This window comes from Cydia strobilella, chromosome 20 (genome assembly GCF_947568885.1).
Source record: "Cydia strobilella chromosome 20, ilCydStro3.1, whole genome shotgun sequence".
Lineage (NCBI taxonomy): Eukaryota > Metazoa > Arthropoda > Insecta > Lepidoptera > Tortricidae > Cydia > Cydia strobilella.
This window is the reverse complement of record NC_086060.1, coordinates 6,138,642-6,152,796: the sequence shown is the minus strand read 5'-3', so window position 1 is coordinate 6,152,796 and position 14,155 is coordinate 6,138,642. Positions and strand designations below refer to the sequence as shown.

At 47.7% G+C, this 14,155-nt stretch overlaps 1 protein-coding gene across 1 annotated transcript; it reads left to right on the top strand.

The window, feature by feature from the left end:
- The first annotated feature begins 186 nt into the window (after positions 1-186).
- On the top strand, positions 187-13,390 carry LOC134750565 (DNA replication licensing factor Mcm6). The gene is made up of 14 exons (XM_063685773.1): positions 187-434; positions 566-989; positions 1,537-1,728; positions 2,200-2,372; positions 2,889-3,012; positions 3,713-3,851; positions 4,186-4,343; positions 4,711-4,863; positions 5,589-5,894; positions 6,387-6,571; positions 11,311-11,435; positions 11,832-11,954; positions 12,360-12,505; positions 12,907-13,390. The coding sequence occupies exons 1-14, from the start codon at positions 343-345 to the stop codon at positions 13,027-13,029; spliced, it is 2,463 nt and encodes an 820-aa protein (XP_063541843.1). The 5' UTR covers positions 187-342; the 3' UTR covers positions 13,030-13,390.
- The last annotated feature ends 765 nt before the right edge of the window (positions 13,391-14,155 follow it).

The following is a 14,155-nucleotide window of genomic DNA, read 5'->3' as shown; positions in this document are numbered from 1 at the left end:
CGCATCTTTACTCTCTGAGTTTCTGCATGTTAGTGAACGCAGTCATAAGCTAATGAAATATATCCAAGACATTCCCAAAAACGATGATCGGTAAGGGAAACAAACTAATTGTGTGAATTGTTAGCACTTGCCTCAAATAGACTTCGCCATGTTTGTCGTTTTCCCGCCAAATTCTGTAACTGTCAAGCTGTTGAGTTGCTTTGGTTATTGCGCGAAAGATTGTTTTTATTGTTTTATTGTATGTTTGTTGCTATTAATTAATGAAACGTTAATGTTTTTATTTAAAGTAGACTAAGTGTTCGTTTTTAACTTAAGGGATAGTGATTTAACTCGAGTTTCATCATGGATGTCGCCGACACCTATGCTACACAAAGCCAAGTGAAAGACGAAGTCGGAGTTCGTTGCCAAAAGCTCTTCCAGGACTTTTTAGAAGAGTAAGTGACAATGAATTGTAACAATCTAGGTGTGATACATAACTTCGGTTTCCGCTATTTTCTTTTTGCTTATGTTTCAAGAAACATATTTTTTAAGGTTAGGTCTTAACCTTGTAAACTTTTCTTTATAGGTTCAAAGAAGACAATGAAATAAAATACGAAAAACACGCTAAAGAGCTCCTTAAGCCTGAATTGAGTACACTAGAAGTCAGCTTTGATGATGTTGAGAAATACAACCAAAATCTTGCAACTACATTAATTGAGGAGTATTATCGAATATACCCATTTATCAATCAAGCCATTCTGAATTATGTGTTGAGCCTTGCTGATGCTGGCATGAAAAAGGACTTGCAAGGCAAGGAGTGCTATATTTCCTTTGTGGATGTGCCAACAAGACACAAAGTGAGAGAATTGACTACAACCAAAATTGGAACATTGATCAGAATCTCCGGACAGATTGTGAGAACGCATCCGGTACATCCGGAGCTGGTCTCTGGAACTTTTGTGTGTTTGGATTGCCAGACAGTGATCAAAAATGTGGAGCAACAGTTTAAGGTAATGAAACATAGTTGGGCTAACTATTTGCATGACTAAACACTGGTCAAGTGCGAGTCGGACTTGCGCACGAAGGGTTCTGTACCATTACGCAAAAAATCACGTTTGTTGTATGGAAGCCCCACTTAAATATTTATTTTATTCTGTTTTTAGTATTTGTTGTTATAGCCATAACAGAAATACATCATCTGTGAAAATTTCAACTGTCTAGCTATCACGGTTCATGAGATAAAGCCTGGTGACAGACAGACGGATAGCGGGGTCTTAGTTATGGTCCCGTTTTTACCCTTTGGGTACGGAACCCTAAAAAGCAGTGAAATTTAACACAAATCTACCAACTGCACCCTGCATTTAAAATTTCTCTACTATAGTTTGTTTTGAGACAAATCTGGCAAATTGAGAATATGCTTACAAAGAAAGAACTATAAAATATTTATAATAAACACCTACAGTTACATATTACGTAAAAAATGTTCAACTTTAGTTTTCTTATATGTATTTATTATGAATAAACTTTTTTTATTAATAAACTAATATTTGATTGCAGTACACCATCCCCACCATCTGCCGCAACCCCGTCTGCGCGAACCGACGCCGGTTCATGCTGGACGCAGACAAATCAGTGTTTGTGGACTTCCAGAAGATCCGCATCCAGGAGACGCAGGCTGAGCTGCCGAGAGGCTGCATTCCGAGGTCCTTGGAGGTTATATTGAGAGCTGAGGCTGTGGAATCTGTTCAGGTAGGTCCTCTTTGACCCCGTAACCACCAAAGACATCTAAAAGCGTGCATGGTTAGTGTTTAATATTAACCTTCATGCATTCCCATAAGGTTTACTATAGGTAATCTTTAATTATTGTCAATATCAAAATCTTGACATTTGAAATTTCCAACAGGGGCCCATTTCTCGAACGATATTAGTCTAATATTATTAGTGTGTTGCCATGGTAACCCATACAACTGGACAGTTCGTAGACTAATAATATTAGTATAATACCGTTCGAGAAATGGGCCCCTGATAGTTATTACTTACCTTATTTACTTATTACTTCTGAAAATACTTGTAAGCTGACATGGTTATGACTAGGGATGTTACGAAGCTTCGGTTCCGTTAAGTCGGAACTTCCGATTGGTATTACACATCCGTTTGGGTTCCGTTACTTTTGAATCGGAAGTTATATTGGATGTCAAAGCCTTTTTTTACTTCTCATAGGCAGGAGACCGCTACGACTTCACAGGCACCCTGATAGTGGTGCCTGATGTTGGCTCCCTGTCCATGCCTGGTGCTAAAGCTGAGCTGACTACACGGACAAGACAGAACAATGAAGGCCAGATGGAGGGCATCAAGGGTCTCAAAGCTTTGGGAGTCAGGGAACTGCATTACAAGTAAGTCTATATCTATTAAATTTGACATTTGACAATCCAGTGACCACAAACCATGCGCAGTACAGGTGTCATCGTGATTTTATCTTTACACTAGCTTTTGCCCGCGACTTCGTCTGCGTGGACTTAGTAACCGCAGCTAGAGTATGAATAGCGCCTGGAAAAATTCTCTTAGCAATCTAAATTTAAGCATATTATGCACACAAATTATCAGGCACTTCGTTAATTATCTCAATTCCACCCCGCTTTTTACTTTCTTAAGGGATGATTTTCGGGATAAAAACTATCCTATGTCCTTCTCAGGGACTCAACCTATCTCTATGCCAAATTTCATCTAAATCGATTCAGCGGTTTAAGCGTGAAGAGGGAACACACAGACAGACAGACAGATTTACGTCTGATGGAACAGGACAAATCCCAATAAATATGCATGGTACAATTTTGACTGACAAACATTATCTATGAATTTATTACTATCTGTGTAATAAATTCATTACTTATGTAATGCTAATATTCCAGAACAGCATTCCTGGCGTGCAGCGTGCAAGCCATTTCCCGTCGCTTCGGCACAGCGGAACTCGCCGCTGATGACATGACCACTGAAGACATGAGGAAGCAGATGACGGACAAGGAGTGGGATAAGGTGAGCCTCATCTGGAGTGAAAAACTCAATTTTATGGAGAATTTAGGCATAAGAGTTTATTTTTATTTTTCAAAGGGATTTGAAAAATGTTTATAAAACTGAGTCCTCGATTACTTAATAAGGCAGAAAGAAAGCTGATTAACGAAATAACGTGCGTTTGTACAGGACAGGCCCGTCTAACACACGCCTAGGCCTAAAACTATCGTAAAATTATTAATTTAAGCTTATTTACAATGTTATACAAGAGTTGCAATACAAATAATTGTGTTTAGTTCGATAAGAAAAAGAAAGCTTTTATTGCATTTCACGACAAAAATTATTACCTTGTCTTTGTATCTCAGTTATTAGACCAAAAGTAGGATTCTAACATATACAGAAGTAATAAAACCGGCCAAGTGCGAGTCGGACCCGCGCACGAAGGTACGCAAAAAACGGCAAAAAAATCACGTTTGTTGTATGGGAGCCCCACTTAAATATTTACTGTTTTTAGTATTTGTTGTTATAGCGGAAACAGAAATACATCATCTGTGAAAATTTCAACTGTCTATCACGGTTCATGAGATACAGCCTGGTGACGGACGGACAGCGGAGTCTTAGTAATAGGGTCCCGTTTTTGCCCTGTGGGTACGAAACCCTAATACAAAAAAGAAGCAACACTGGTGAACCGACAATCGTTTCTCCAACCTACTTTTTGTTACAGGTATACGAAATGTCTAGAGACCGCAATCTGTACAACAACCTAATCGCCAGCCTGTTCCCCAGCATCCACGGCAACAACGAAGTCAAACGCGGCATTCTCTTGATGCTGTTCGGCGGGGTGGCTAAGACTACTATTGAAGGTAAAAACTATAAAGATATTCCTTTACGAATATACGAACACAATATTCTATATTACAACACAATTTTGAAAGTTTCTTTGGGGATGGTATAAGCTATAACTGCAAAATAGTCTGCAGTTTTATGTAGTAGTAACTTTATAGTGAACAGAACAGACAACATCTCTAGTCTTTATATTAGCTTTTGGGTTATTATGGGTTGTTGTCTCCCTCAAAACAATATAACTAATAGAAATAGAATAGACACAGTTCAACAAAAGTGAAAGATAAATTATTTAGACGCTAATTTTCTATTATCCTTTTAAAATACTTGATAAAACCAAATTTTTAAATTTAGGCACAACCCTCCGAGGCGACATAAACGTGTGCATCGTGGGCGACCCGAGTACGGCCAAGTCCCAAGTCCTGAAGCAAGTCAGTGAGATAACGCCGCGAGCCGTGTACACCAGCGGCAAAGCTTCGTCTGCAGCCGGTCTCACTGCAGCGGTTGTCAAGGTTAGTACACTCTCTTACTTCACAACCTTCTGCGGCGACAAACGTGTGCAGCGTGGGCGACCCGAGCACGGCCAAGTCCCAAGTCCTGAAGCAAGTCAGCGAGATCAATCCGTGAGCCGTGTATTGTGCCTCTAGGTATTTGTCCCTTAGCCTGTCAACACAGGGAATCATCCCAGCGCGGGTGTAACTCCACTGACGGCACAGTGTAAAAAGTATACAGTGGACCGACGACTTTGACGTGTACCGAGCTACTAACAATGGCGAATGTATGCAGCTCGGGTGCGCGCGGTACACTCCTCGCACCCCGCACGATTGCCCTGTCTCCATCTCAAGGATTTCATTGTTAATCTAAATGTTTCCTCTCCAGGACGAAGAGTCATTCGACTTTGTAATCGAGGCCGGCGCTCTGATGTTGGCGGACAACGGTGTGTGCTGCATCGATGAGTTCGACAAGATGGACTTGGCTGACCAAGTGGCCATCCATGAGGCTATGGAGCAGCAAACCATCTCGATCGCCAAGGTAAGGTCGTACATATCTATATCGTACATGTTACTTGCATATTTCGATTTTCGCGTTTCGCGGTAGGCCTCTAAACAAATCGTCTTGATGTGGCCTTGATGATGATGCTCTCCTGACCGATTTCGGCCACAGCGACTGTGTGCTCTAGAGTAGGCAATTTTTAATTCGCGTTATTAGCGTGTAGCTGATCCGCTCTCTGGTGCGCCCTTAGGTGGCTCACGTACCCTATCTTCTTGCTAAATACTCGAGCACATCTTGGGCACGTCAGCGCACCACCTACATAGTTTGGCCTTAATGCATCAATGTCATAGTGAAAACTTCTCGAAAAACTGTTTAAGGCATAGATTGTATAAGTAACTCTATGGTTTATGTAACAGTGCTGCTCTCGGGCGGCAAAACATTGCAGTAATACTCCTAATTTCACAATGTCACGGAATAAATAATAGTACTCGCGTACAGAATGGAAACTTCCTACAAAACCAAAATTTGACAGCGATTCAGGGTCGAATCATGCTATACCTTTCTAATATATCACTATCCCTTTAGGGTTGTCAAAATTCAAGTCATTATCTTAACTGTGGTCGTGCACGCAAAGGGACGTCAAGTTGTGCCAACCCTAATAATTGCTCGGAGCAATGCTGAGCCGAACGGAGCCGAGTTTGCCCGAAGCGGGGCGTTTCGCACCCCTGACAATGTTTCTAAGCGAATATGTTTCTGTACCCCAGGCCGGAGTGCGCGCCACCCTCAACGCGCGCACGTCCATCCTCGCGGCCGCCAACCCCATCGGCGGCCGCTACGACCGCGCCAAGTCCCTGCAGCAGAACGTGCAGCTCTCCGCACCCATCATGTCTCGCTTCGATCTGTTCTTCATACTCATCGATGAGACTAGCGAGATGGTCGACTATGCTATTGCGAGGAAAATCGTGGATCTGCATTGCAATAAAGAAGAAAGTTACGATTGTGTGTACTCGAGAGAGGATCTGCTGAGATATATTGCGTTCGCTAGGAGCTTCAAACCGATTATTACCGAGGTAAGGATTGTTATGTAATTTAGGTTTGCCACTCTGTGCCGATCATGTATCGCTTCGACCCGTTTTTCATATTAATCAATGAGACGAGTGAGATCGACTACGCAATTGCAAGGAAAATTGTGGATTTGCATTGCAATAAAGAAAAAAATTAGGATTGTGTTTACTCGAGAGGATTAGCTATGTATAAAATTGTATTAAAAAATATTATTTTTTTCTTTAAGAATTTAAGTGTACCTTATTGTCATTATGTTATCTCCTTTTTGATACCATTTTTTTTGTTGTTTTAGTAAAACTCATTTTACACTCGGCTCGTAAAAATAACTGTGAAGTAGCAATTTCGTACAAAAATCTAATGTGAGGGCATCTTTGACGCGGGGGCGGCAGACCCTCCAACAGATCCCCGCCCGGCCCGAACGTACGAGTACATTTCTAATTATTTTCGCTAGGGAACAAACGTATAAAGATAAGTTTAAAGTGACAATTTGTTCCCAGGAAGCGGGCAAGCTCCTGGTGGAATACTACACGAGCCTGAGACAGCGCGACGGCGGCGCCGGCGGCGGCGGCGCGTGGCGCATCACGGCGCGCCAGCTCGAGTCCATGATCCGCCTCGCCGAGGCCCTCGCCAAGATGCACTGCAGCGGACACGTGCAGCCCCGACACGTGCAGGAGGCTCACAGGTAAGCCTGGCCGAGGCCCTCGCCAAGATGCACTGCAGCGGACACGTGCAGCCCCGACACGTGCAGGAGGCTCACAGGTAAGCCTGGCCGAGGCCCTCGCCAAGATGCACTGCAGCGGACACGTGCAGCCCCGACACGTGCAGGAGGCTCACAGGTAAGCCTGGCCGAGGCCCTCGCCAAGATGCACTGCAGCGGACACGTGCAGCCCCGACACGTGCAGGAGGCTCACAGGTAAGCCTCGCCGAGGCCCTCGCCAAGATGCACTGCAGCGGACACGTGCAGCCCCGACACGTGCAGGAGGCTCACAGGTAAGCCTGGCCGAGGCCCTCGCCAAGATGCACTGCAGCGGACACGTGCAGCCCCGACACGTGCAGGAGGCTCACAGGTAAGCCTCGCCGAGGCCCTCGCCAAGATGCACTGCAGCGGACACGTGCAGCCCCGACACGTGCAGGAGGCTCACAGGTAAGCCTGGCCGAGGCCCTCGCCAAGATGCACTGCAGCGGACACGTGCAGCCCCGACACGTGCAGGAGGCTCACAGGTAAGCCTGGCCGAGGCCCTCGCCAAGATGCACTGCAGCGGACACGTGCAGCCCCGACACGTGCAGGAGGCTCACAGGTAAGCCTGGCCGAGGCCCTCGCCAAGATGCACTGCAGCGGACACGTGCAGCCCCGACACGTGCAGGAGGCTCACAGGTAAGCCTGGCCGAGGCCCTCGCCAAGATGCACTGCAGCGGACACGTGCAGCCCCGACACGTGCAGGAGGCTCACAGGTAAGCCTGGCCGAGGCCCTCGCCAAGATGCACTGCAGCGGCCACGTGCAGCCCCGACACGTGCAGGAGGCTCACAGGTAAGCCTGGCCGAGGCCCTCGCCAAGATGCACTGCAGCGGACACGTGCAGCCCCGACACGTGCAGGAGGCTCACAGGTAAGCCTGGCCGAGGCCCTCGCCAAGATGCACTGCAGCGGCCACGTGCAGCCCCGACACGTGCAGGAGGCTCACAGGTAAGCCTGGCCGAGGCCCTCGCCAAGATGCACTGCAGCGGACACGTGCAGCCCCGACACGTGCAGGAGGCTCACAGGTAAGCCTGGCCGAGGCCCTCGCCAAGATGCACTGCAGCGGACACGTGCAGCCCCGACACGTGCAGGAGGCTCACAGGTAAGCCTCGCCGAGGCCCTCGCCAAGATGCACTGCAGCGGACACGTGCAGCCCCGACACGTGCAGGAGGCTCACAGGTAAGCCTGGCCGAGGCCCTCGCCAAGATGCACTGCAGCGGACACGTGCAGCCCCGACACGTGCAGGAGGCTCACAGGTAAGCCTGGCCGAGGCCCTCGCCAAGATGCACTGCAGCGGACACGTGCAGCCCCGACACGTGCAGGAGGCTCACAGGTAAGCCTCGCCGAGGCCCTCGCCAAGATGCACTGCAGCGGACACGTGCAGCCCCGACACGTGCAGGAGGCTCACAGGTAAGCCTGGCCGAGGCCCTCGCCAAGATGCACTGCAGCGGACACGTGCAGCCCCGACACGTGCAGGAGGCTCACAGGTAAGCCTGGCCGAGGCCCTCGCCAAGATGCACTGCAGCGGACACGTGCAGCCCCGACACGTGCAGGAGGCTCACAGGTAAGCCTCGCCGAGGCCCTCGCCAAGATGCACTGCAGCGGACACGTGCAGCCCCGACACGTGCAGGAGGCTCACAGGTAAGCCTGGCCGAGGCCCTCGCCAAGATGCACTGCAGCGGACACGTGCAGCCCCGACACGTGCAGGAGGCTCACAGGTAAGCCTGGCCGAGGCCCTCGCCAAGATGCACTGCAGCGGACACGTGCAGCCCCGACACGTGCAGGAGGCTCACAGGTAAGCCTCGCCGAGGCCCTCGCCAAGATGCACTGCAGCGGACACGTGCAGCCCCGACACGTGCAGGAGGCTCACAGGTAAGCCTGGCCGAGGCCCTCGCCAAGATGCACTGCAGCGGCCACGTGCAGCCCCGACACGTGCAGGAGGCTCACAGGTAAGCCTGGCCGAGGCCCTCGCCAAGATGCACTGCAGCGGACACGTGCAGCCCCGACACGTGCAGGAGGCTCACAGGTAAGCCTGGCCGAGGCCCTCGCCAAGATGCACTGCAGCGGCCACGTGCAGCCCCGACACGTGCAGGAGGCTCACAGGTAAGCCTGGCCGAGGCCCTCGCCAAGATGCACTGCAGCGGACACGTGCAGCCCCGACACGTGCAGGAGGCTCACAGGTAAGCCTGGCCGAGGCCCTCGCCAAGATGCACTGCAGCGGCCACGTGCAGCCCCGACACGTGCAGGAGGCTCACAGGTAAGCCTGGCCGAGGCCCTCGCCAAGATGCACTGCAGCGGACACGTGCAGCCCCGACACGTGCAGGAGGCTCACAGGTAAGCCTGGCCGAGGCCCTCGCCAAGATGCACTGCAGCGGACACGTGCAGCCCCGACACGTGCAGGAGGCTCACAGGTAAGCCTGGCCGAGGCCCTCGCCAAGATGCACTGCAGCGGCCACGTGCAGCCCCGACACGTGCAGGAGGCTCACAGGTAAGCCTGGCCGAGGCCCTCGCCAAGATGCACTGCAGCGGCCACGTGCAGCCCCGACACGTGCAGGAGGCTCACAGGTAAGCCTGGCCGAGGCCCTCGCCAAGATGCACTGCAGCGGACACGTGCAGCCCCGACACGTGCAGGAGGCTCACAGGTAAGCCTGGCCGAGGCCCTCGCCAAGATGCACTGCAGCGGCCACGTGCAGCCCCGACACGTGCAGGAGGCTCACAGGTAAGCCTGGCCGAGGCCCTCGCCAAGATGCACTGCAGCGGACACGTGCAGCCCCGACACGTGCAGGAGGCTCACAGGTAAGCCTGGCCGAGGCCCTCGCCAAGATGCACTGCAGCGGACACGTGCAGCCCCGACACGTGCAGGAGGCTCACAGGTAAGCCTGGCCGAGGCCCTCGCCAAGATGCACTGCAGCGGACACGTTCAGCCCCGACACGTGCAGGAGGCTCACAGGTAAGCCTGGCCGAGGCCCTCGCCAAGATGCACTGCAGCGGACACGTGCAGCCCCGACACGTGCAGGAGGCTCACAGGTAAGCCTGGCCGAGGCCCTCGCCAAGATGCACTGCAGCGGACACGTGCAGCCCCGACACGTGCAGGAGGCTCACAGGTAAGCCTGGCCGAGGCCCTCGCCAAGATGCACTGCAGCGGACACGTGCAGCCCCGACACGTGCAGGAGGCTCACAGGTAAGCCTGGCCGAGGCCCTCGCCAAGATGCACTGCAGCGGACACGTGCAGCCCCGACACGTGCAGGAGGCTCACAGGTAAGCCTGGCCGAGGCCCTCGCCAAGATGCACTGCAGCGGCCACGTGCAGCCCCGACACGTGCAGGAGGCTCACAGGTAAGCCTCGCCGAGGCCCTCGCCAAGATGCACTGCAGCGGACACGTGCAGCCCCGACACGTGCAGGAGGCTCACAGGTAAGCCTGGCCGAGGCCCTCGCCAAGATGCACTGCAGCGGACACGTGCAGCCCCGACACGTGCAGGAGGCTCACAGGTAAGCCTGGCCGAGGCCCTCGCCAAGATGCACTGCAGCGGACACGTGCAGCCCCGACACGTGCAGGAGGCTCACAGGTAAGCCTGGCCGAGGCCCTCGCCAAGATGCACTGCAGCGGACACGTGCAGCCCCGACACGTGCAGGAAGGGGTCATTCATTAATTACATCACACGTTTGTGACATGTTTTTGTTTAATTTATTGACATTAATGCATTTTCTAAAATGACATATAGTTAATTAACATTAACTATATTGTTTCACATTATTTAAATCTATTTATAAATTAACCTGGACATTTAATATTTAGCATCATTATTTTATTATTTTACTAATTTTCTAAACGAACTTGACATTTAACGTTGCATAAACGTCGATAAAATATAAAGTTATAAATATAGATTTTATTGCTATTTGTATGAGATGCATGTAATTTTACCTAGACTTAAGAAAATTGAGTGCCCTGACAGGGTGTCATGTACCTACCATCCTCAAACTGTAACACCTAATGTATTATAAACATGACTGCAATACAATACAATAAAGAATAATTTACTTTCCTAATCAGTTTTGGGTTATAAAATTACTAATATTTCTTTTGTCAAAAATATTTTGATAAAATATTAATAATATATTCGATATACATTCGATTATATGTTCGATTATTTTATATATATTCGATTTGCCGATTTCGTTGAAAATATGTGACGTCACACCAGGGGCCAAATGTGACCAAGTGTGACAAGGAGGGGGGAGGGGTCAAAAAACCTAGAAATTCGTGTGACGTAATTAATGGATGAACCCGAAGCACATATATCCTTAAGACTGCTAGATAAAAGCGACATCTTCCGCCAGCACCGACGTCCCTCTGCAAGATTTCAGTGTCACAAGTTCCCCCTACTCGTCCGACTATTTTCAAATTCCCAAATTCTGACCAATGCTAAAAGTAAAACTTGCACAAAATCTGTAATTAGCTCAATAAACTGTATAAGTAGTATCCTACGGACCTTCCCTAATGGCCTTCTTTGCTTACTTCACTTCTTTGCTCCACATTCAATCTCCAAATTAAAGACCGCGGTCTGTTTATAAGCTCCTGAGTTTTACATTAGAACTCACATTTGTTTTTTCGAATCATAGCAAGTCTGCGCACGACCGCACGTTCATTTGAATGTTCATAATCGTTTATATTTTTATTTTCAGATTGCTGAACAAATCCATCATCAGAGTAGAACAGCCCGACATCCACTTGGATGAAGACGAGCCCCAATACGAACCCAGCATGGACGTCGACCAGGATGTACCCAACGGTACAAACGGCACAACAGGTGCGTTCAAAAACAAAAATTATTTAATGTACTGCTCGGCTCAATAAAAGAAACAGCAAAGAAAAGTCTCACAACAGGCGGTTTACTAAAGAAAGATTGCTAGCCATTTCTTGTAGACAACTTTCGAGTGCGAACTATTTAGTAAATATGAAGCAAAAAGCTTTTTCAAAACAGCAAATGCCCGAGTGTACCCTAGGTTCAGATAGTGCAATGAAAGGCTTGTGACTTTTGTAACATATACGAGTAATACTGCACTTTAAACACGTTACGTATCAAAAGTGATTTGCCGTTTGACAATCTGAGCGTGGTAAAATATTTGACATTATTCACTTTTGCTGTCTACACGAGTTTTTTAATTGTTTCCAACTATCTAATCAACTATTGAAACGTTTACAGAGACGCCAGTCAATGGAGACTCGGGCAAGAAGAAGCTGACTCTCTCCTTCGAGGAATACAAGACCCTCAGCGACATGCTGGTCGTGTTCATGAGGAAGGAAGAGGCAGAGGCGGAAACCAGAGGTATGATTCATTATTATTGTTTAGTATACGCAGTATACGTTTACAGTGTTCAAATGTCATCATTACATTTAAACTAGTCTTTCCGTCAAGGCCTTTCTAGGTGTAGGACATTGTTTGACATCCGTTTTGCTCATTTTGCAATCGTTCTGCTCGTGATGCTCTTGAAAGTAGCTCAACAGCTTGCTGTTCTCAAAGAAATACAATGTTAAGAGCTGCTTTCAATCACCCTCCAGAAAGAGACGTCAACTCCAACGTGACGCTGTAGTTTTTATTTCACTTCTTTAATGAATTCGGGGCGTAGTAAATGTAAGAATCGGTAACGAACCACAAATGGTTACGCCGAGATAGTCACGATGTTTCATTTATACCAAAAATGTTACAAAATGTGTAAAATGCATGTTACAGGCGAAGAGAGCTCGGGCATGAAGAAGAGCGCTGTAGTCAGCTGGTACCTGGAACAGCTGGTGTCACAGGGAGCCATAGAAGACGAGGACGAGCTTCTAGAACGGAAGACGTTGGTCGAGAAGGTCATCGACCGACTCATGTACCATGTGAGTATGAAACACAGCAGGTGACGTTTAGCTGATATGTTCTAGACATTAGTCACATTTTATGCCGTTTTTATCAAAATTGCCAATAAGTTGTTACGAATATAAATAAAACTGTATTAAAATTTTGTGTTCTACCCTAATAAAGTGGAATACCACCCAGACATACGTGTGCCGTCTCCTCTGTCAACGTCGTACCACAATATTCTCACAGATGGCGTTCGCACGTTCTATATCACGCTTACGGAGTTCCGAATGTCAGTTACTATAAATATAACTTTTGTTCTGACCAATTCTCAGTGGACTTCGGTCACAAGGCACAACACCCGCCTGGAGAGAGTACTCTCTATTGGCCCTCTACTGTCTACATACGAATTTATAGATAATCTAATGTTTCTTTGCAGGATCAAGTGATAATCCCGCTATCCACCACCGGCCTCAAGAGCATACAGAAGTCCGCACCAGAGCAAGAAGTGGAGGACGATCCGCTGCTAGTCGTGCATCCCAACTACGTCGTCGATACGTGATAGTTATACTTGTACAACATATCGTACACAGCAGATATCAATAACATTGGGGAAAATGTACCTCCTGGCCATATCACAAGCAACAGATATCCATAATCACAGACTATAGTAAACCATGGTGTAACGTATAGTTGTGCCGTTCTCGAGAATGTTCTCCGCTTCCGAGAACATTCCCCATACAAAGCGGAGAACATTCTCGGCGCAACTATATTAGTGTTTAGTGTAACGTCTTTTATTGACAATCGGCAACGTGGTACAGTCATCAGTAGAAGTTGCTAAGCGGGCGGGTTGTTCAAAATTACCTTGATATGCTCTTATTCTCTTAACAATAAAGTCGGGTCAAGATCTTTTTGAACACCTCGCCCGCTTAGCAACTTCTGCTGCTGACTGTACAGGTTGTCTAAAGGCGGGATTCCACCAGTGTGCAGCACTTAGTGCAAAAATGCTTGTGCCGCACACTGGTGGAATCCCGCCTTAAGAACGACTCATTACTATACATTACATACATACATAAAACGGATATATTTTATACATAAATCTGCCTGAAAAAAAAACGACTGATGTGTTTTACAACTCTTTTTGGTTGGAAGAGCAACGTAGGTTAAGCCCGCCTTTTTTAATAAAATCGTTTTTACCTTATCTGTTGTTTTGTGCCGATTTTAACCTCTTCGTAATTCATATCTGTTTAATAATTTACTCCTAATTTGGCAATTAATTTTGATTAGTTTTCGCTGTTCTATTGCCAAAATTTTTATTACAAAAGTTTGTATGTACTTTGTTGTAAAGAATATTTATTTATTTATTTGCTCGTTTATACTTTTCAGTGAAAGGGTATTAAAATGTCAGGTACTTAACTGAAAATAAAACTAACAATCAATAATAAAAACTATAATTAAACATCAATATCTCTCAAACACCTTATACAAATCCGGCAAATTAGCTATCTGTAATATCATGTAATATCGCTCCATTGCTCACAAAGCGCGTAGGAGGCGGTAAAAAGTTCCTCCTTATAGCTGCAAATATGACATGTTCCTGCTTCCAATGCTTTGACTCTACAGACTCTGTGGTGGTGTCAGGGTTGGGCTGGGAGTAAACATTTGCGGTTAAATGGGGAGAAACAATC

Coding starts and splice junctions, on each gene's coding strand:
- LOC134750565 (XM_063685773.1), top strand. CDS start 343: ATGGATGTCGCCGACACCTATGCTACACAAAGCCAAGTGAAAGACGAA. Junction 2,373..2,888: donor GTCAGGGAACTGCATTACAA/GTAAGTCTATAT, acceptor CTAATATTCCAG/AACAGCATTCCTGGCGTGCA. Junction 12,506..12,906: donor TCGACCGACTCATGTACCAT/GTGAGTATGAAA, acceptor GTTTCTTTGCAG/GATCAAGTGATAATCCCGCT.